General features: G+C 45.2%; 2 protein-coding genes across 15 annotated transcripts in view; one reads left to right on the top strand and one right to left on the bottom strand.

Annotated features, from left to right (window-relative positions):
- Window positions 1-22509, top strand: part of LOC141121836 (uncharacterized) — a 963509-nt gene that overhangs the window by 383931 nt on the left and 557069 nt on the right. The gene's annotated exons all lie outside the window — the stretch shown is intronic.
- On the bottom strand, window positions 1119-9134 carry LOC141121897 (gastrula zinc finger protein XlCGF66.1-like). 2 transcript variants are annotated; one of them, XM_073611654.1, is made up of 4 exons: window positions 9060-9134; window positions 1744-1872; window positions 1482-1616; window positions 1119-1395 (listed from the first exon to the last, which is right to left on the bottom strand). In XM_073611654.1, exons 2-4 carry the CDS (start codon window positions 1819-1821, stop codon window positions 1141-1143), a joined length of 468 nt encoding a protein of 155 aa, XP_073467755.1. In that variant the 5' UTR covers window positions 1822-1872; window positions 9060-9134; the 3' UTR covers window positions 1119-1140. The 2 variants fall into 2 exon arrangements, 1 of the variants encoding a protein (XP_073467755.1); XR_012240600.1 differs by lacking the exons at window positions 1119-1395; window positions 1482-1616; window positions 1744-1872 and adding exons at window positions 3134-3852; window positions 3933-4059; window positions 4648-4962 and having other exon boundaries at window positions 9060-9115.

Raw genomic sequence — 22509 nt, 5'->3', positions numbered from 1 at the left:
TTATGACATCACTGCAGGGGGTGGAGCGGGACTAGAGGAGGGCGTGTAGTGTGTGAGAAGCATCTTGTCTCCCTCTCTCCTCAGTAGCTATTGATTCCAGCAGGCATGGAATGCTGTAGTAAGATGAGCACAATAGGTGACATGTGTACAGCATACCTGTACTCCCACTATTTCTAACTGTATTCCAGTGATCCCCCCAGCCCCCCCACTTCTGTCCATCCCAGGTACTTGTGTGTGACATCACCTGGGATGGATGAGAGAGGAGAAGTGGCTGGGATCAGCACACCATAATAGACATGTACCAGCTTCCCTGTGCAGCTCTGCATGTGGAGGAAAATAAACAGTACTACAGACCCCCTATGCCCTCTCCTGGTGATACCCCTGTACCCTGACCTGGTGACTCCCCTGTGCCCTGCCCTGGTGACACCCCTGTGCCCTGACCTGGTGACTCCCCTGTGCTCTGACCTGGCGACACCCCTGTGTCCTGACCTGGCTACACCCGTGCCCTGTCCTGTTGACCCTATGCCCATACCTGGTGGCACTCCTGTGCCCTGACCTGGTGACTCCCCTGTGCCCTGACCTGGTGACCCCCCTGTGCTCTGTCCTGAGGACATCCCTGTGCCCTGACCTGGTGATCTCCCTGTGCCCTGCCCTGAGGACCCCCCTGTGCCCTGTCCTGAGGACTCCCCTGTGCCCTGACCTGGTCACTCCCCTCTGCTCTTACCTGGTCACTCCCCTCTGCCCTGACCTGGTCACTCCCCTCTGCCCTGACCCTCGGTGACTCCCTTGTGCCCTGTCCTTGTGACACCCCTGCCCTGGTGCAGTGACTCCTCTGTGACTTGTCATGGTGTCTTTCCTGTGCTCTTCCCTGGTGACTCCCCTAATTGTAGTTGAAGATTAAATTTGTGTGTGCATATCACAAGTTCAACCCAAAATCTAGCATTTGTGTACAAAAAAGCCAGCCTAAGTTCCACATTAAAGAAGTAAGTTGTAATATGTATTCTATTATTTAATGCTATTTCTAAAAACAATGATTGTTATATCAACAGCTTGCTGATCACACTGATGTTTCATGAGGTGTTCCTCAAAGGCAAAAAAGTTGAGAAATACTGGATTAGAAGATCAGAAGACTTAAAGCGACTACATCCTAGTGTACAGCTGAGTCAGATTTAATCCCTTCATTACACTCACCTCTCCAGTCATCAGGCTGAGGATCTCCAGGGTGAGGTTCAATATTGTCTCATTCCAGGGAAATTCCTTCCTTACATTTTTCACAAAACTCAAATTCTGCTGATTGTCCATCATGACGTCCTTGTAGAGATCCTTGTGTCCTTCTAAATACTCCCACTCCTCCATGGAAAAATAGACAGTGACATCCTGACACCTTATAGGAACCTGACACACACAATGATACAGTCACCATCCAGACACATCCCTTGTCTGTTACTGGATAATGTCCCAGAATTCCCGGCACCGCTCACCTCTCCTGTCAGCAGCTTCATCATCTTCTTTGTGACTTCTAGAATCTTCTGCATGTTGTGTCTCTCAGGTTTTAGGGAGTCACATGGAGGCACTGTGATGGGCATATGATCACCTGACTTCAGAAGAGGAAATCTCTGTATTAAGGAACCAATAGGAATATCATATTAGAATCCCAGAATCCTCCTCACCTCTCTGGTCAGGTCTGTGTTTTATTAATAGAGATAAGAGTGATGTCATGTGACCTCCCAGAATCCTCCTCACCTCTCCGGTCAGCAGGTAGATGATCTCTAGGGTGAAGTTTAGTATCTTCTCAGTCATGTGACTCTGGTCCTCCTCCATCCTTATTGGTGCCGTAATTTGATCTATACAGGTCTCCTTGTAGATGGATAACTTTGGTAAATTAAAGTAAGAATTATTTGGATGGTATTGGTCACAGAATAATAGGATATAGATGTGAGGGGGGTAATAGGAGGGTTGCTGTACATTTATGGACTCTCCCCCCCCCCCATGGGAACACATTTAGTTTGAACTGTTTAGTGTTTACTATATTTTCTTTCAATTGTTTTTATTAAGTTTTCAACAGTAAAACAAATAGTTACACAACATAGGCATAATAGACATCTGAATAGTCATTAGAAAATACATTAGTCCAGGTAGGTATATAACAAAGAAATCCTTCATCCTTTAAGTCAAGTGACTGCTTGAGCCTAATGCCGCGTACACACAATCGGAATTCAAGAGAAGCTTGGGCGGAATTCCGTCGGAAAAACCATCATAGCTTTTTCCGACGGAATTCCGCCCAAGCTTCTCTTGCGTACACATGGTCACACCAAAGTACGACCGTCCAGAACGTGGTGACGTACAACGGGACTACAAAATGGAAGTTCAATAGCCAGCGCGCCACCCTTTGGGCTCCTTCTGCTAATCTCGTGTTTATCTCGTGTTAGTAGAAGTTTGGTGAGAGACGATTCGCGCTTTTCAGACTCTGCTTCTTCAGATCAATTTACTGCTGTTCAGTTTGTGCTTGTGGGTTTGTATCTGCTTTTCAGTGCGTGAAGTCAGTTCGTATCCGTTTTTCAGTGCATTCCTGTCCGCTCGTTACTGATTTTCAGCTCTCTCTTCACAGGCCTTGTTGTTCTTCAGCACGTTCAGTTTAGTTTCTTTCTGACCAGCCGACCGTTTTGAAGCCATGTTGCGGGTACGTACTGGTCGTAGAGCTCGTGCTGTGCGGGGGCTTGGTGTAATAATCCTAATTATGTTTCCTCAGTTGGGCCTGAGGCCAGACTTTCAGAAACTCCAATGTAGGCCCTGGAAGCTGGCCATCCTGGCTTGCCCCCCCAAAGCACCCGTGAAGTGCGAGAAAAATATGTAGAATATTTTACGGGTAGGGGGGCCATTGCTATGCCAGCACATTTTGAATAAGTTTTCTTTTTTATCACATCAAATCTTGATTTTCATTTACTGCTTGGGTTTCTTTTAGCTGTGTCCTAGGTTCTCCTAGTGCACTTGTAGTGCAAAGTGGTTTTTCCCATTATTAAATAACACTCATTGTCACTGTAAACACCAACTTAACACAAAAAATGGTATTGATCATTGAAAGAAGAAGCCACACATTGTTGAGTATAAAACCTTTTACTCCGTGCACATTCACATGTGCGTTTTATAAAACATTCCGCGGTAAAAAACCCACATATTTTTTTTCAAAGTTTTACCTTGAAATTTCTGAAAAAATACAGAAACAGGCATGTTTACAAACATAACATACACAACTCTGGAATTTACAAAGTTCAACATTGCAAAAAAGAAGGCAATATCAGACATTTTATAGTGTGAAATAGGTCTTGATCTTGCCTTCATCAGATGGGGTGAAGTTACCCCTGTAAAAGCCAAATTTAGAAGAAGCACACAAATTGTGAGTCGAAATGGGGATTTCCTTTCTGATCCCATACCTAATGTCAACATGTGCTATCTCCCATCATGGGGGATCAATGGACCTGTTTTGGGGTGCAACCCCTTCCTCTCACCTACTAGAGTTTGGAGGAAGGGGTTGCACCCACAAAACGCGCATATTGAAATCCCCTGATGGCAGATAGCACATGTTGACACACTGTGTGCATCTTCCAAATGTGGCTTTTAAACTGTATTAAAACTTTAGATAAAATATTAAAAAAAAAAAACATTCCAGGAATCTTTTTAGGATTTAAATTCTCCCTAGTACATCAATCATGTTCTTCAGTCTTTGTTCAATCTCCTTGGTTTTTTCTTTGATAATGTCCAAATCCTGAATACAAAACATGATTTCCTGGATCATCCGTTGTGCACTGTCACTGGTGAAATGACTCGATTTTGGTACCACAACCTGAACATCACCTAAAATAAAAATACACACCATGTATTATAAATATGCAGGCATACCTCTATTACCTGAATCTGTGGTGTCCTACACTGACCTGTTGTGGTGACAATTTCCACCACCTCTCCTTCCTCCATATCCTCAGGTTGTGAGCTTTGTTCCCCTTCTTCAGGAGGTGGGGGGGGGGTCCCTGATGTCCTAATTTTTTCTGAGTCTTTGCTCCCCTAAGAGAACGAAACAAAAGGTATACTTAGCACACAGATATTTGAGTCCAGAAATAGTAATATAAAACATTGCTTGGAAGTGGGGTACAATTGTCTGTTTTGGTAGAGTTCCAAGCTGAAGACATGATTTTTTTCCCTTACCAAAGCTCGAATGCTTTCCTTTTTTTTGGACAATTTTCACACATATAGTGTGAAAATTGTATCCAAAATTGTATCCACTGGAGTACCTGTGTGGGACACCCTAAAAAGTTTGTTCTTGTGTCCCACACTAGTGCTCTAGAGTCCAGATGTGTAAACAGCTGCTGAGTGTCCTCTCCTTATATTACACTGAATCAAGTTTGCAATTCAAAACACATCTAGACAACAATGTCCTAAACTTCTTTGAATACAAATTTTAATGACCAAATGTAGTTAACCCGTATCTGGCAAAAACAGCGTATTTATTTGCAAACGAACGATGTTTACTATGACCTATTACTGTGCCCACGAACATGAATGTAGCCATTTTAAACTGTCCAACAGTAAAGAAAAGCACATGGCGCAACATGCAAGTAATAATAAGAATAGGAACACACGACAACTGCTTACTTTTTAGAAGCACTTTCTTGATCCTTCTATACTGATCCGACCAGCGTTTCCTCAATTGCTCCTTGGATCGTCGTACCCCAAAATTCCGGCGCAGACTTTTCACAACTTTAGTCATGATCTTGGACTTTCTCACATTTGGGTTTAGGTGTGGTCCATACTTCCCATCATAGTCGGCCCTCTTCAATATGTCGACCATCTCTACCATCTCTTTAAAGGACATATTTGAGGCCTTAAATCTTCTCCTTCTGGATCGGGACGTTTCTTGCTCGTTACTGCTATTAAGCACGTGCTGTGTCTCCGCCATGTCGTCTCCCACTGCAACGAAAGAGATGGGGCAGGGAATATTCTAGAAAGAACGTCAGGGGCGGAGTTTCATGCATGCGCAGTGTATATAAAGCGTAACACGCATGCGTCGTATGTACGATCTGTGAGCGGAGGAAGGTGTACCGGAAGTGCTGATCGTTATAACGAAGGTACAATTTTAAGTTGGTGCATCAGTGGCCTATACTGCTTATAGATTGAGGCATATATTGGGTCAAGATTAGGAGAGTTTCGCCTGACATTGGGGTTTGTCTTGTATTGTGTCTTGCAGAGAAAATGGATCTATTCAATGACGAGGACTTTATGCTCATATTCATTGATATGTACAGAGAGCTGCCCTGTCTGTGGCGGGTAAACCACCCCTATAATAACAATCAAACAAAGAGGAAGGCAGCACTGGATCAATTGGTGGAATTTGTGAAGCCAGTGATCCCCACGGCAGACATCCCCTATTTGAAGGTCCTAATTGGTGGCACTAGGAGCACTTATAATAGGGAGCTCAAAAAGGTCCAGGATTCCCTGAGATCAGGAGCTGCAGCAGATGACATTTATGTACCCAGGCTGCGGTACTATGATAGACTGCTTTTTCTGGCAGGCCAGACTGAACCCAGGCCAGAACTCTCCAGTCTTCCTTCCACACTTCCTTCCCACCCAGCTGAGACATCTGACGACCAACCTGGGCCTTCCAGGCAGCAACAAGAGGAGGAGCCCAGCTTGAGCCAGGTATAGCATTCTTCAAAATATTTCTGGTTGTCAAATTAATGATGTAAAATATATGCTAATTTTGATCACTAATTTCTGATTTCACAAAGTGGTTTACATATCAACAGACAGTAGTGGCCACAAATGATAGGGACAAGAATGAAAAATGCTGGGGTCAGAATGATAGTCTTTTTTATTTATTAACATTAAATTTGCAACAGTCATGAGTTGAAAATTGTGTGTGATTGATGAACCAAAAAATTGTGTGTGATTGATGAACCAAAAACTAAAACAATGTCCCTTTTTCACACACAGGAAAGCCTCAGCCAGGCCGTAGAAAGTGGCAGCCAGGAGGTGGCCATGCCCAGTAGCCTGCCAGAATCGCAGGTCCCTCCTCTCCGCCTTCCACCAAAAAGTGGCAGGAAGAGGAGTAACGTAAAGGAGGCAGCAATTGGCCTGTTTATGAAGGCTACTGCGGCCCTCAGAACCCCCCCACAGTGTTCAAGAGGACTTTGCATACATTACAGCATGCAAAGTGCTGGAAACGGAGGAGGGCCAATGCCTCTTATGTGAGGAAGTGATGTTACAAGCCCTAAACAAGGGCTTGAGGGGCCAACTCAAAAGTCAAAGACACATTTGTAAATTGAACCATGGTCCTCCTCCTCCTCCTCCTGCCACACCTCCAACACCACAGCCACAGCCTGGAAGGAAGCGTCTAAGGAAGACTAGAAAGTGATGGCCTGTGTTCAGTCTGTTCTGGCAAAAGATGCAGGCCGTTGTATGACCACAGCCAGGGGCCAGATATGTCATCTGCTGCTGTTCCTGATCTCTTGCAGTACTGGACTGGATTGTGCTCACTGTTATAAGGACTCCTCAGGCCACCAATTTTGACTGTAAAATTATTGATGTCTGCCCTGGGGTACAAAGGCTGGGCAAATTTCACCAGTTTCTCCAGCGTTGCCTTCCTCTTTATTTTGTTATGACCCAGAATAAATGGATTTTTTTTTTCAGAAATACTTGCCTATGTGTTTTACTTCAAAAAGGACTTTTTTTGGAGTAGGCAGGTACATTTAAAAAATACAATGTCAAATTAACAAGGGACACCAAGCAACCGCATTGAGATTTACAAAGACAAGATAATAATAGTGTTGTGGAAATGTGACATACAAAAAAAAAATGGGGATCACTATAAAATAATTTAAAAAAAAAACAGGAGATCTTGATTCCAAAAAAAAATAAAAAATAACTATAAAAATTAATAATAAACATTATTAGGGAGATCTGGCTTTAAAAACCAAGAAGATTATTCAGATCACGAGAAATAATAAAGAAAGAAGTTTGTGAGAAGTGTGTGTGAATATGAGCAGCAAAACAACTTCATTCTTGTAGCTTTATAAAGAAGAAGAGAATGCGCTGCATTGAAAGATTTCAAAATTTGCAGTGTGATGAATATGCCATTATCCATTACGAAAGGTCGTTTTACCAGACTGAGCGGCTCAGTCTCGTACTTGATTCTTAGCATGCGTGTTTTTTTTGCGCGTCGGAATTGCATACATAAGAATGGAATCTCCGATAGAAACTGTTTCCGTCTGGAAAATTGAGAACATGCTCTCAATCTTTTGCTGGCGGAAATTCGGCCAGCAAAATTCCGATGGAGCATACACACGGTCGCATTTTCCGACCAAAAGCTCTCATCAGTCTTTTTCTGGCCGAATTTCCGATCGTGTGTACGTGGCATTAGGCTCTTTCTCAGTATTATTGCCACTGCAGCACCCCTTAAAGGGAGCTATCTGTGCCTCAGAGTAAGGAGCCGCACCCTTTATAGTGCTTTAGCCTTGACTATATGATTATTCTAGACTGTGTAATCATGTTTACTATATTTTCAAGTTCCTGGGACCCTCTTGAACTCTTGGATCAGAAATTCCTTTTTCTCTGTTGGGTTTGTTTGGTTTCTGAACTGGTTTTGATTAGTTTTAGATCTGCAGACAAGGAATGATAAATACAATCCTCCCTTTGACTTGTTTGCTCTGAGGCCGTGCTGTGAGGTCAGTGTAGGGTCATCATTATGTCCAGGAAGGGGAGCTTGCTGACTTTTGGCCAGAGTTGCCGGATAATTAGGATAATTGCCATAACTCTGGCTGCAAGGCTCCAATCTCTGGCAGCCTGCTGACTGACAGGAGTGATGTCACTGTCACTCTCTGCAGTAAGAGAAGGGATTGCATTAGATAGCAGGAGGATGCTGTTGGTGGAGTAGTGACCTGTGGGGAAGGAATCTATTCTCTTTCCTCCGATGGCAGCCCAGTGTGGGTAGTAGGAGGACAGCAGCAGGAGGGGATTGTTCTCTTGGTTAGTATTCTGTAGTATCCAGGACATTACAGAGTGCCAGTGGGTTCCTGGGGCTCTGAATTCCAGCACTGGGCACTGCCAGAGCCTGTGTCATTGGAAGGTATTGGACTGGCCAACCAGTAAGTGATGCTGTGCAAACAGACCTCCTCAAAGTGTCCTTTTTTGTTCTATGTTGTGTCCTGCAACATATTTCTTGACCAGTGAGATGGTGAGTTGAAGGCTTCCTTCTACCTGCTCACAGGAGTTCTTTGAGGAGTTCATAAAAGTAAGTGCAGGTGACATGAGAGGACCATCAGAGACCAAGAGTCTCTCTGAGCCTTAAAGCCCCATCTTTCCTCAAAGCTTTGCAGCCTGACTACCTCTTTAGCGGCCCCCACAGCCCTTTAGCCCCACTAACCTCTCAGAGTTGTTCAGCCCGATTACTTCCTAAGAGATCCCCAAAGTCTTTCAGCTACACTTCCTCCTTGGGGGTCCTAGAGCTCTTCAGATGCAGTAAACCCCAGAGGCTCCCAGAGTCCTTTAGTCCCAATACCCCCTCAGCTCCTCTACTTTCCTTAGAACCCTCAGTATTTTCCACCCTCTGACACCAATGATGGAACATATTCTTCATGGCAGGCTGGGGAATGTTTTCTTCCTTCTGACCAGCAATGTAAGGGGCTCTATGCTCCATACTTTTGACCCCTGCACTCCATCATTGTGGTGGCTGCATATTAAAATGATTGCCCATTTGCTGCCTTTAGTAGTGTAATAATTGTCCTTTGTAGGCCATGTATGGTCAGGATGGTCATTGTCTTGTCTATTTATTGTCAGTGCTGTTTGTTTAGAGGAACATATTACTAGAATTTATCTCCAAAATGAAGAGAATATTCTGGCCCTGTAAGTGGGGAAATTTTCTGACCCTGAAGGGGTTAATCTAGGTTTCCACGTTATATATATGTGTATCATCATCTGCTGGAGATAAAAGACATCACAGTGACTATGGAGGAAGAGGACGGACATGACGGGGGGTTACTGGGTGTAACTAGAAAATAAGATCGTATTACCTCCTCTGCTGCCACTTCCAGCAATGTCTCCTCACTACGGAACTACTTGTCTTTATTCCAGATCACTTCCTGTCTGTTCCTGACCTTACTTCCTGTCTGTATTCCATAGAGACTTCCTGCCTGGGTAAAAGTGAGATCACCATCTTGTGGCCTTCAGAGGAACTGCAGCTCCTAGAAACATCTTATAATAACTATCCCTGTATAATATCAATCTTACAGGGCTAAGTTAAAAATAAAGGTATCAAAAAACTGATGGTCAGCAAGTTCCCTATGCCTACACTTGAAGTCCCACCACTGCACCTATAGACTAGATATGTGCCTATACACTATAGCTGCCACTTTAAATAATACAATAACGTGAACAATATTTAAACCTCTAACAAAAATGAGATAAAAATAGTGGCGCTAAATTCAATATTTAAGGTGAAACATATATAAATTAATAAACATGCATCAACGGATATTTGATCACCCTGTGATTAGTGTGAAAAACAAATTTATCTAAAAAAATGTCCATAAATAAATTCTTCCAATATTAAAGCTTTATGTAGTGTCTTCTCAATTCTTCCACCACACCAATATGTGACAGCGATTCCGCACCCTTTAGATAACGCACTCAGATAGATCTGTCTTTTTAAACTAATCTCTCTAGATATCAGAATTGATGTAGTTTTTATACTGTAGGGTTTAGGATTTAAGATATGAATTGGTAATGCACTGTGAATATTAATGAGGAGGATGGGATATGGACTGAGGCATCCTACCAGTGGATGGGTTCAGTCTCTGATGTTTTCCCATCTTTCAGATATTGTTTTTGTGCTACCATTTCTGAAGTTTTAAAATCATGATGTTTACTCTAACATGACTATAATTAGCCATTCGTCTAGAGCTGGATTTTTCTTAAATGTTCTCCAATTTTAGCATACGATTTAATTTTATTATAACATACACTCCATCAAATTTTATTTGATTATTGTATAGTCATTGATCTTTTACTATGTCCCCTGGTAAAGTTCAGGTGACTTTATAGGAATTGACAGCAATACTTGATAAATGAAATGCGGATGTCTATTTAATGCTGGTGTTATTGAGCGCTTTGATGTAATTTATGTTTACTCGCGATATGTTTGCATAATAATGTTCCATTTACTGTTGAGAATCTGTTTAGAGACCAGGGTAATGTGAGCACGGGGACACGATGTGAGCGCATGCGCTACTGAGTCACTTCCGCCAGCAAATTACTGGTAGGGTATAAGAGGAGTGATTGCCGTGTCGTACAGCCAATCCCATGATTAAGTCGATATGACGAAACATGTTGGGACGTGGCTGTACGGCAATCACATGTAACATTTGACGCTGCACACTGAACGAGGAAGTGGAGATCTGTTCCGAGCCTGAGGGGCGGGTGAGAGTGAATCTTTTTATCTGCATACCTCGGGTCCGCGTGACCACTATACACCGCTGCTGCAATCTGTTTAAAGAGTTGCTGTGATTTTACTTTTTGCTTTTAAAGAATACTGTGAGTTTAATGATTTAAAGAGTTTACTGTGAGTTTAATGTTAGAAGGCTTTTTCAGAGTGTTTTTATTAAACTGGTTTTACGTTATTACACTATTTGGAGCACTTTATCATTTACATGTGGAGAGATCCTGAGTGATGTTCACGGTTGGATTCTGAAATTCACTTAACCCCTTTGTGTGTGGTTGAAAGCCACACTAATCTTACTAATCATGTACTACCTACCAGACACACTCTGTCATGTTATCTCCTTGGATGCATGATTCATATAAAGTCCTAATTTCTCCCCCCCTTTTCCAGCCCTGTAGGGTAGATATTTTACAGGAATGGCTATTTTGAGATGTTTTTTTCAGTGCTGAAGTTATTACTATTATAATGCAGGAAAGGGTCAGAACTATGGGGGGCACATGCCCGGGTGACGCATCTAGGAAGGCACCACCAGGTGTTCCACCCCCACTGGGAACTGCTGCTCTTAAGGGTGTCACTGCTGCCTGATCTGGTGTAATGGAAGGCAGCACCTGCTGCATAGTTTGCCAAATACTGGAGAATCAAATAGGAGGGAGACTGCACAGGCGCACTAGCACTGAATCAATCTGCTCCTCCTGCCCGCCCACGCTATAGAAAGGCATTCCTGAGTGACTTTTCAGCTATTGCTGAAAATTATGCAGTGTGCGCTGCCTGTCCATCACATTTGAACCGGCGGCAGTGACACCCTAGAGCAGAGGCACCCAGTACGAGCGGAACCCCTGGCTGAGTGCTGTGGGGTCTCCCTCCTAGTCCTGCTCAGTGCCCAAACAGCACATGTCTTTTCTGAGTGAGGCATCCCATCTGTAGTACAATCATATGGGAGAGCCTTCCTAGAACTGGAAGACATTAGGACAAGGAGAGGGGTTTGTGTGCAGAAGGCCCTGGACTAGGAAGTTGGGGTTGGTATGGCAAAGGTTTGAGTTGACTGGGGGGGTGCGAGAAGGTCCTGGGCTGGGGAGGTGCAAAGAAGTCTCTGGACTGGGGGGGGTGCGGAGGAGGCCCTGGACTGGGGGGGTTCAAAGAGGAGGCCCTGGACTGGAGGTTGCAGTTGAGGCCCTGGGCTGATGGTAGGTGCGGAAGAGGCTCTGAGCTGGGGGGCAGAGAAGACCCTGGACTTGGGGGGTGCGAAGGAGGCCCTGGGCTGGGGGGTGGTGCAAAGGAAGCCCTGGCCTGGGGGGGTGCAGAAAGAGGCACTGGAGTGGGGGGGGTGCAGAGGAGGCCCTGGACTAGAAAAGGGTTGGTGTGGCAAAGACCCTGAATTAGGAGGGGGGATGCAGAGGAGCTCCTGCCTGGGTGATGCAGGGGAGGCCCTGGACTAGGAGGGAAGTGCAGAGGAGGCCCTGGACTTGGGGGGAAGTGCAGAGGAGGCCCTGGACTAGGAGGGGAGTACACCGGAGGCCCTGGACTAGCAGAAAAGGGTAGAGGAGGCTTTGGACTAGGGGATGCAGAGGAGGCTCTGGACTAATAGGGGAGTACACAGAGGCCCTGGACTAGGGGGAGTAGAGGAGGCCTTGGACTTAAAAAGTGGGGTTGGTGTGGCAAAGGACCTGGATTCAGAAGGCAGGGTGCAGAGGAGGCTCTAAACTTGAGGGGACTGTAGAGGAGGCCTTGGACTAGGAGGGGAGTGCAGGGGAGGCCCTGGACTGAGGGGGGTGCAGAGGAGGCCCTTGACTAGGAAATGGTGGTTGGTGTGGCAAAGGCCCCTGGATAGGGGGGTACAAGGCAAATCCTGGGAGGGTATCCAGAGTATCTCCCTTCCACCCCCCATCCAGATTAGTAGGTCCCAGATTAGGAGAGGGGGTGTCTGCAGGTCCTGGACTAGGGCAGCCAGTGTCTGAAGGCCCTGGACTATGAGAGGGGGACCGCGGAGGCCCACTGAACTAGGAAAGAGGGTGCCTGAGGGACATGCCAACTTCAGGGAGAAAGCCTGGATCTAAAGCCTGGGCTGAGGAAGAGCCTGCCTGGCCCTGGAGGGTTGTGTTGCACTCCTGTGACCCATTTCCAACTGAGTGCGGGCTGAAGCCCCCTGTCGGCTAACATCACAGAGCCGGTCCAGGCTGGGGAAAGATTGGATCCATTCATATGCCTGGACTGGCACCCAGCTCAGACTCTCAGTGAGAGAGGTCCTGTCCCCTCCACAGCCCAGTGTTTCAGTGAGCAGGGGGAGGAGCAGAGCAGAGAGCAAGAGACTGACAGCCACCAACTATAGAAGGGACGGACTACACCTAAATGAGGAGGGTGCAGATCTGCTGGGAGTGAACATGACCAAAAAGTTAGAGGAATTTTTAAACTAGGCGACAGGGGGAGGGTCCAGAGGTAGAGATAGTCAGTGTGGAATATATTCCAGAGGGTAGTATTGGGGGCATTAGTGGTAGGTTGACTAAAGCACATAAACCCAAGAATATATACAGGAGAGTGTTATTGGACTGTTTCCAGAAACAGATGGATGTCTCCAAATCCCTGGTAATAGATAAAAAATAAAATTTAGAGGTAGGGGGTGATTCCTCTAAGTGGATGGGATCTTTAGTGGAGACATCAATGTTTGTTATTAAGGTAAGCACACAATCAATGAAAGCTTATTTAAGATGGTGGTGGCGGCATTTTCACCGTCACATGCCTTAGGTTGTCACCTATTGTACAATAGGGCAGTACTACATGATGGATGTCCATACATCCACTGGGACTTGCTAATATTGACGGTGTCTAACAGGTAACTAATAATCCTCTTTCTTCTTATCATAGTTTCATAGTATTTGTTGTCAGCTTGATAGGGCTCGCAGCTATAGCTATCACTTTATAGTGAACATAATGTAATTTGTTCCCTTTTTCTCCTCCTCCCTCTCCCCCGCTGACTGGGACTACAGTGCCGTAGTTATGGGATATAAGGGAGCTAATTAGAATTTGAGCGTGCAACGCATATCTTTCTGATATGTTGGCTCTTCATTTTATTAGGTTTTGTAATTACTTACCAGTGCATGCGATTTTCCTATAAATTTAAATCTTCAGAATTTTGGCATTATCCGAGATCCTGGTAATTGCGCGATCCTATACAACCACTATCCAAACCTGGTGGATCTGGCTTCCACCGGGTAGCTGTCACACTTGGTTGACCCTTTTGGCCGAGCCCTGACCACGGCATTATGCCGCAATAGTCCGTATAAGCATCTGTAGTCTCAGATTGGGTAAGCACGCACATTTAAGCAACTAAGCAATCATTATTCATGATTTTCAAAATTAAGTTATTAATGACATATTTAATGTAATCCAGATGAAATTGTAGATGTATGCGGTGCCCTTGAAGAAGCAGGAATCTGCAAAACATGTCGGCCCTTCTCCATATCCAAGCATCTTGGTATTTCCTGTGTCCAGTATCACCTTTGGTTTATGTGTAATCTTAATCATGTGTATTTTTTATACTATTATGCAATATTAAATTTAAACAAACTTTCATTGATTGTGTGCTTACCTTAGTAACAGACATTGATGTCTGCACTAAAGATCCCATCCACTTAGAGGAAGCACCCCCTCCCTCTAAATTTTATTTTTTCACATAAACCCGAGGTAAGTATAGTAACAAGTCCTAGTTGCAATCTCGGAACACCCAATAAGAGGATAGTATGCAACCGGTCTAAACTACGTGGCATGTTCGCCAATGCCAGGAGCTTGGCGCACAAGATAGGTGAACTAGAGATACTGTTGTACGAGGAGGATTTGGATTTTGTGGGGATTTCAGAGACCTGGTTCAACAGCTCTCATGATTGGCTGGCAACCGTTCAAGGGTATACCCTTTATCGCAGGGATAGAGAAGGTAAAAAAGGGGGAGGGGTATGCCTATATATCAAGAATAATGTACAAGTAAATGTGAGAGATGACATCACTAAGGGAGCTAGGGAGGAGGTGGAATCCTTATGGGTAGAGCTCCAAAGGGATGAAGCTAAGGGGAAAATAATACTGGGAGTATGCTATAGGCCCCCTAACCTGAGGGAGGAAGGGGAGACAGATCTCCTATCACAATTTGGATTAGCAGCAAGGACGGGAAGTGTTATCATAATGGGGGATTTTAGTTATCCAGACAAAGACTGGGCGGAGGGAACCACGCATTCATCTAAGGCTCGCCAGTTCCTAAATGTCTTGCAGGACAATTTCATGGTTCAGATGGTAGACGCACCAACTAGAAATAAAGCGTTACTGGATCTACTGATTACCAACAATACAGACCTGATCACAGATGTGGAAATACGGGGAAATTTAGGAAACAGCGATCATGGGTCAATTGGCTTCAGTATAAATCACACAAATAGGAAACACAAGGGGAATACAAAGACACAAAATTTCAAAAGAGCCAACCTCCCTAAACTTTGAAGCTTGCCCTTCGAGACTGTTGGGATTTTGTGGGGCTCAGATGTTGATGTTGGGCCCTTATAGCGGTGAGGGGTCTTCCTTCCAATGGTGACCGCTGCCGGCGGTAGCGCTGATCTTGTTCTTCCATTAGTTCTTCTCTGGAAGGTGGAGGTTTCATGCTGGGCGTGCGATATTCCATATACCAGTTAGGGACTTCTATCTGCAGTAGGTCAAGTGTTTCACAGAAAGCATGGAGATCTTCCGGAGCCTTCAATAAAGCTGACAGGTCTTGGAAGATGTAAATCTCACTTCCTTCATGAGAGAGCTGGATCCTGTTGCGAGCTTTGCGGAGGATCTCCTCTTTTAGTTTAAAGTCTGTCAGACAGCAAGCTACATCATGCGGTGGGTCTGTCTCCCTGCCTCGAGGTCTGAGAGCTTGGTGGATGCATTCTATCTCAATTGCGGTGGTAGGAGACCTGTCAATGAGGTTATTAAACAGGCCTGACACTGCGGGTAGTAGTTGCTCTGGTTCAACCGATTCGGAGAGGTCTCTTACCCGTAGGTTGTGTCTCCTGCCTCGGTTGTCCAAGTCCTCCATATGATGCTGTAGGTCTCAGAGCTGGAGGGTGTGTGTGTATCCACTGTGTGGTGGATTCTCCAGATAGCTGTGGTCTGGTGTGCCACGGAGCATTCAACCTTCTGCACTCTGTCAGCTAGAGCATGGATGTCATGGCGGAGATCAGTGATCGCGGCAGACAGTGTGTCCTTGATGTCTGCCGCTATGCTTCGGAGGTCACTTAGGCTGAGCTGCTGCTGCAGGTGCAGGGCACGAGGGAAGCAAGTGGGCCTGGGAGGACGCCGCCATGTTGCTTGCCTGTGTCAGGAACATCTCTGGAATGTTCTGGCTTATCCACCTGCTAAGATTGCGGGGAGAACAGGATCGGTCAGCCAAGGTATTGCGGAATGAGGTCCCCATTTTAGAAGGCATGCACTCTCGTCTGGAGCCTCTGATGGAGCTCAATTGTGGTTGCTGTCAGCTAGAGCTTGAGGGTTAAGCATTCGTCTTCTACAAAGGTAAACCACGCCCCCTGTTTTCTAGGTTTACAACCTCTTTAACCCTCTTGTATTGTAACTGTACTGCCTCCCTTTAGATTATAAAGCGCTGTGCAAACTGTTGGTGCTCTATAAATCTTGTAAAATAATTATAATAGGTAGAAAAGTCCACACATGGACTTCCACAGGGACCACATATATACTTTGTACAGTGTCCCCAGGTCCCCAGGTCCCCAGGTGGATTTAGCCTGTATCTAATAATGCACAAATGTGCATATGAAAATTTCCACAGGGACCACCGATACCATCTATGCATGGCTTGGATGTCACCTGTTTTACTAAAAGTCAACTCACTGTCGTGGAACTTCAGATCAAAGGACCTTCATTCCAGGTGTAAGAACAAAAGTCTATCCATCATGGAGAGATATAGAGAGAACTGCCAGAGGATCAGATGGGGGAAAGACTGACATGTGACTGGTTTCATTGGTATCCCAACTTCCTCAAAGACTGCCCAACCCACAATAATGTAAACCACCATTAACGTGCAGAGCAGCCAATGCTTAGTGAAACACATCTCAGCATCACTGCATTGATGGGATTGTAGGACTCTAGTTAACTGGAATTATTTCACTAATTTAGATAATTCATATATTCAGGTATTAAGATATTTACATATTGAAAGGAGGGGAATTAGAGTCAGTCCAAGCCCAGCAGAATTATATTATGTCATAGTTCAAAGGCTTGAAAAATACATTCTGTGTTAAGCCCTGAAGGAATGAGTGTGTTCACCTTTTAAATCCACATTTCTTCTTTCTGTGACAATATAGTTTTAAAATCACCCCTGCGTGGTGGCAGGTTTAGTGTGTAGATGTCTTTAACCACTTGCTGACCACCGCGCGCCGATATACGTCGGCACAATGCCAGCGGTGGGCAAATGGGGGATATTTATTAAAGCAAAAAGTAAAAAATATTGCGTTTTTTTTCAAAATTGTTGCTCTTTATAGCGCAAAAAAATAACGACCGCGCAATTTTCAGTTAAATCGACGCAGTGCCGATTTAACTGGGGCTCACCACTTCCTTCTTTTTTGGCATTCTTGATGCTTCTGATGTGTTCGTGTATGTGGATCTGCAGCTGTCTTTTGGTCTTCCCTATATAAACCTTATTGCACAGACACTGATGGGTGGCACTGTTGACACTGATTGGTGGCACTGATGACATTGATGGGTGGTATTGCTGGGCATCACTGCTTTATAATGGTGCCAGTCAGTGCCCATTTGTGGGCACTGATTGGCACAGATTGGGCACATACTGGGCACATGTGGATGACCATGGGTTACATACCTGGCCATCCACATGTTGCCCGCTTCCTGGTGGTCCTGGTGGCTTCCCTGGTGGTCTAGTGCAGGCATTTGAGGGGGGGCTGCTCTGATAAACAATCAGTGCAGAGCCCCCCTGTCAGGAGAGCCGCCGATCGGCTCTCCTCTACTCGTGTCTGTCAGACGCGAGTGAGGCAAAGCCGATCAATGGCTTTTCCTATTGACATCGTGATCAGCCGTAAATGGACACGGCTGATCACGTGGTAAAGAGCCTCCGCCGGAGGCTCTTTACCAAGATCAGTGTAGCGGTGTGTCAGACTGACACACCGCTCCACCGATCGCTGCGATGCGCGCCTCCACGGTCGTGCGGCGGCTGTTATCCTATCAATGCAAAAAAAGTTTAAAATAGCCATTTTTTACGTAAACGGGTGACCCCGCCCCCCTCTGACAACACGGGGAAAGCCATAGGGAAGTCCCAGTGCATTAGAGGGGGACAGGGTGACTGGATGGCCCCACCCTCCATTATATAAGAGCTGTCACCTGAACAGAAGCATCACACAGCGGGAGACTCCCATTGAGGCGGATCGGAAGACGAAGCGGAGAAGAAGGAGCCTGAGGAAGATACCGGACGAGAAGACCGGAGGAAGAAGCGGGGGAAGAAGAAGATGGAGGAAGAAGAAGAACACCAAAGGAAGACAAGAAGAAGATGGAAGAAAAACGGGGAAACAAGAAGACATTAATAAAGGAATTGTCAAAAACCGTTTATTGTCTTTTTTAACACTTTTGACACTTTTTTTGTGAAATGGTACCAATTCACACTTTTGGGGGGTGGGATCTGGGGGTCCCCTTGTTAAGGGGGGCTTCCAGATTTCGATAAGCCCCCAGCCCGCAGAGCCCTACAACCACTGGGCAAGGGTTGTGGGGATGAGGCCCTTCTCCCCAGCAAAATGGGGACAAGGTACGTTGGGGGGCCTGGTATGGTTCAGGAGGGGGGGCACTCTCTCATCCCCCCTCTTTTACTGCGGCCTGCCCGGTTGCGGGGTCGGATAAGGGCCTGGTAGGGATTTTTGGGGGTACTCCTCACCGTTTTTTTTTAAATTTGGTGAGGAGGCCTGGTATGGAATTTGGGGGGACCCCCACGCATTTTTTTTTTAAATTTTGGTTGGGGGTTCCCCTGTGGGGGAATCCCATGCCGTTTTTATCAATAAACTCTTATGTGTATTGCCGGACCGACAATTCATTATAGCCGCGAGTAGTTTTAAATGACTTTTTTTCCTTTATAAATGTCATTTTCCTATCAGACTGTTCTAAACAAGGGAAACATGTGCCCCTTTACAGGCATACTATAGACACCCCCCAGGTACAAAATTTATAGGAATATTACACTTTTATCATTTCACATTAAGCATTATTAAATTCACTGCTCCCGAAAAAACATCCATTTTTAAACTTTTTTTTGCATTGATACATGTCCCCTGGGGCAGGACCCGGGTCCCCAAACACTTTTTATGACAATAACTTACATATAAGCCTTTAAAATTAGCACTTTTGATTTCTCCCATAGACTTTTAAAGGGTGTTCCGCTGCTTTCGAATTTGCCGCGAACACCCCAAATTGTTCGCTATTCGGCGAACAGCCAATGTTCGAGTCTAACTCATGTTCGACCCGAACATAAAGCCCATCCCTACTGTTAATATATCTAAAAAACTTTTTTGGGTTATTTTCAATTTCTTCCACTATGTGTCTCTCGTAATCTTTTTTTGCCGCCTTGATTGTGATTTTACATTTCTTATTGCATTCCTTGTAGTGCAGGAATGCTGGTGTTGACCCATTCCCTGTTATATTTTTTAAAGACCATACTTTTTGCCTTGATGAGGCTACTCACATTACGGTTTAACCACCCAGGTCTAACTTTTGCTCTTCTATATTTATTGCCCATTGGAATGCACTGCTTAATACCTTTTATTTAATATGGTCCTAAAGCATTCCCATTTCTTTTCTGTGTTCAATGACCCCAGAATTTGGTCCCAATTAATGTCATGTAGCAATGACCGTAGTTCAGGAAAATTTGCTCATTTGAAATTTAGTGTTTTTGTACCACCCATATGCCTCCTTTTCCTGTGATTTATGGTAAACGCGATCATCCTATGATTGCTAGATCACAAGCTGTCACGTATCTCCACATCTGAGATCAGACTTGGATCGTTCGCAATTAATAGATCTAACGGGGCATTCTTTCTAGTTGGTGAATCCACCATTTGGGACATAAAGTTGTCCTATAAAACATTCATGAAGTGACGGGCCTTTAGTGAGTGAGATGTTCTCTCTGCCCAGTCGCTATTGGGATAATTGAAGTCCCCCATTATGATTACATTTCCCTGCCATTTGTAACTGAGATAGTAATTCCAGATCCTCCTCCTCCTTCATGTTGGGTGGCCTATAGCATAACCCCCACTATTCATTTCCCACTCACCTACTTTCTTTGAAGTGCTACCCATACTGATTCCAACTCCCCCTAGTCCCATACATAATGTTGCTCCTCTCTACCACCCTTACGTCACTTTTGACATATAAACACACCCCTCCACCTCTTCTACCTTCCCTGTTCTTTTGATACAAGGAATACCCCTGTATATTGGCCAGCCAATCGTGTGAGCTGTCAAACCAAGTTTCAGTTATTTCCACAAAGTCTAAGTCCTCCTCATGTAATAGCAGCTCCAGATTCACTGTTTTGTTAGCTAGGCTCCTAGCATTTGTGGATACACCTCTTAGTGCTGTATGAGTACATATTGTTTTCACCCCTTGTTTCTCTGGGCTTTGTCTTTGAATTCCCTGAAAACGTACCCCATGATTAATTATTATGGTTATATTTTCACTGCTATTACTATTGCTGACTCTATCACCCTCTGTTACCTGCTCCCTATTGGCTATCACTTTTTCTGACCCCTTCCCTCCAACACCTAGTTTAAAAGCCCCTCCAGCTTTGTGGCCACCTTTCTTCCCAATAGAGCTGCACCATCCCCATTAAGGTGCAGCCCATCCTTACTAAAGATCCGGTAACCAACTGAGAAATCAGCCCAGTTCTCCAGGAACACAAACCCCTCTTTCCTACACCAGTTCTGCAGCCACTTGTTCAGTTCCCTAATCTCCTGCTGCCTCTCTGGTGTGGCTCAAGGCACAGATAGTATTTCAGAGAAAACTACCATGGAGGTCCTTCTCTTCAATCTATTCCCTAAGTCCCTGAAATCTTTTTAAGGACTCTCCACCTTCCCCTCACTTGGTCATTGGTACCAACATGTATCATGACCACTGGGTCCTCCCCAGCCCCTCCCAATAATCTGTCCAACCGATCTGTGATGTGCCAAACCTGAGAGCCCGCTAAACAACACACTGTTCGGCACCCCGGGGCTTTCTGACAGATTGCCTTCTCTGTCCTCCTAATAATTGGGTCTCCCACTACCAGCACTTGTCTGGCCTTACCTGTATCATCGCTCCCCATCTTACTGGAGCCGTCGCTCCCCTGGCAGCATGGGGAGGGCGCCTGCTCCAGCACTGCAACTCCTAAGCTTGTATCCCCATCATCATGCAACCTGGCATATTTGTTGGGGTGTACCAACTCATGACTTGCCTCCCTAGCGCTCTTCCCTCTACCCCCTCCTCCATTCTGTCACCCAGCTACCTACCTCTGGTTTCTGTGCTTCCATCTCTCCAACCTCCTAGGCTGGCCCCCGCCAGCACCTGGTGGGTAATGTGCAAGCTCCTCTCCAGGTAACTAATGCTTCTCAGTGGTGCTACTGTACTTGATTCTCCAGATCCAGGATCTGGGCTTCCAGAGAAACAATTTGCTCACATTTCGCACAGCAGTATGGGCCCTTGATTGGCTCATCAAGGAACCTGTTGGACTGGTGGGGAACTGCAGCCCTGAGAAACGTCTGGTAGTGTGAACACGGCCTTGTGCTGTGTGTGTATGTACTGTATATCCTTATAGATGGGTCATCTCCACTCCCACCAAGGGGGATAGAAATATATTACTGCTCGGGGGGGAGACATTTTGGCACCTTTGATTTTGCAGTAAAATTGATTGCAGATTTAGTCATGTAGAACATCTGTTATATGGATATAAAGAACCCCAGCCGAGAGTAAATACACTAAAATATGTGGAGACATTCATATATAAAGTGCTAGGGGCTCAAATAATATTCTCTGCAGATCTACTGCTTCCACTTTACACCTACTTCATTGATCTTATGGTGAATTAAGTAAACTGATCCATGTGCAAATTCATATACAACATAAAGTGCTTTGTGCTCAAGATGCTGTTCCCTGCAAATCCACTACTTCCACTTTACACCTACTTCTTTTATCTTCTAATATTAGCTGCTATATTAAATAAACTAAAAATCTGTGCAAATTTATTTAAACATAAAATAGTTTGTGCTCAATATAGTGTTCTTTGCAAGTCCACTGCTTCCACTTTGCATCTACTTCAATAAACGTATTTTGCCCAAAAAATCCACCAATCAATGAAAAGTTGATAAGGTGTAAAGTTCTCGGTGCTCTAAACTGTGCCAGCTGTAGTGTAGCCACGCCTTCTTCCACCTCTTACACACGTGATGGTGAGGGCGCCCCCTTAGTAGTGCTTCCCCACTCACCAGAGCAATATGACTCCCAGCTTTTCATCTACCAGAGTCACCAACATCCTTCACACTCTCCTCACCTCCGATGGCAAAGGAACTGGATCCTCCTCGCTCACTCCTGAGAGTCTGTTGCGCTTTCTGTCATCTCCCTCCTAGACTCCTCCTCCGACCGCTGTTCCAGCAGGAGCTCCGCCTCTTCATACACACTCAGAGCTCCGCCTCTTCATACACGCTCAGAGCTCCTCCTCTTCATACACACTCAGAGCTCCTCCTCTTCATACACACTCAGAGCTTCACCTCTTCATACACATTCAAAGCTCTGCCTCTTCATAAACACTCAGAGCTCCACCTCTTCATACACACTCAGAGCTCCTCCTCTTCATACACACTCAGAGCTCCTCCTCTTCATACACACACAGAGCTCCGCCTCTTCATACACACTCAGAGCTCCGCCTCTTCATACACACACAGAGCTCCGCCTCTTCATACACACACAGAGCTCCGCCTCTTCATACACACTCAGAGCTCCTCCTCTTCATACACACTCAGAGCTCCGCC

Source organism: Aquarana catesbeiana, unplaced genomic scaffold (assembly GCF_042186555.1).
Source record: "Aquarana catesbeiana isolate 2022-GZ unplaced genomic scaffold, ASM4218655v1 unanchor233, whole genome shotgun sequence".
In the NCBI taxonomy this organism is placed as follows: domain Eukaryota; kingdom Metazoa; phylum Chordata; class Amphibia; order Anura; family Ranidae; genus Aquarana; species Aquarana catesbeiana.
Note: the sequence above shows the minus strand (reverse complement) of the source record. Positions and strands in the feature narration are given on the sequence as shown.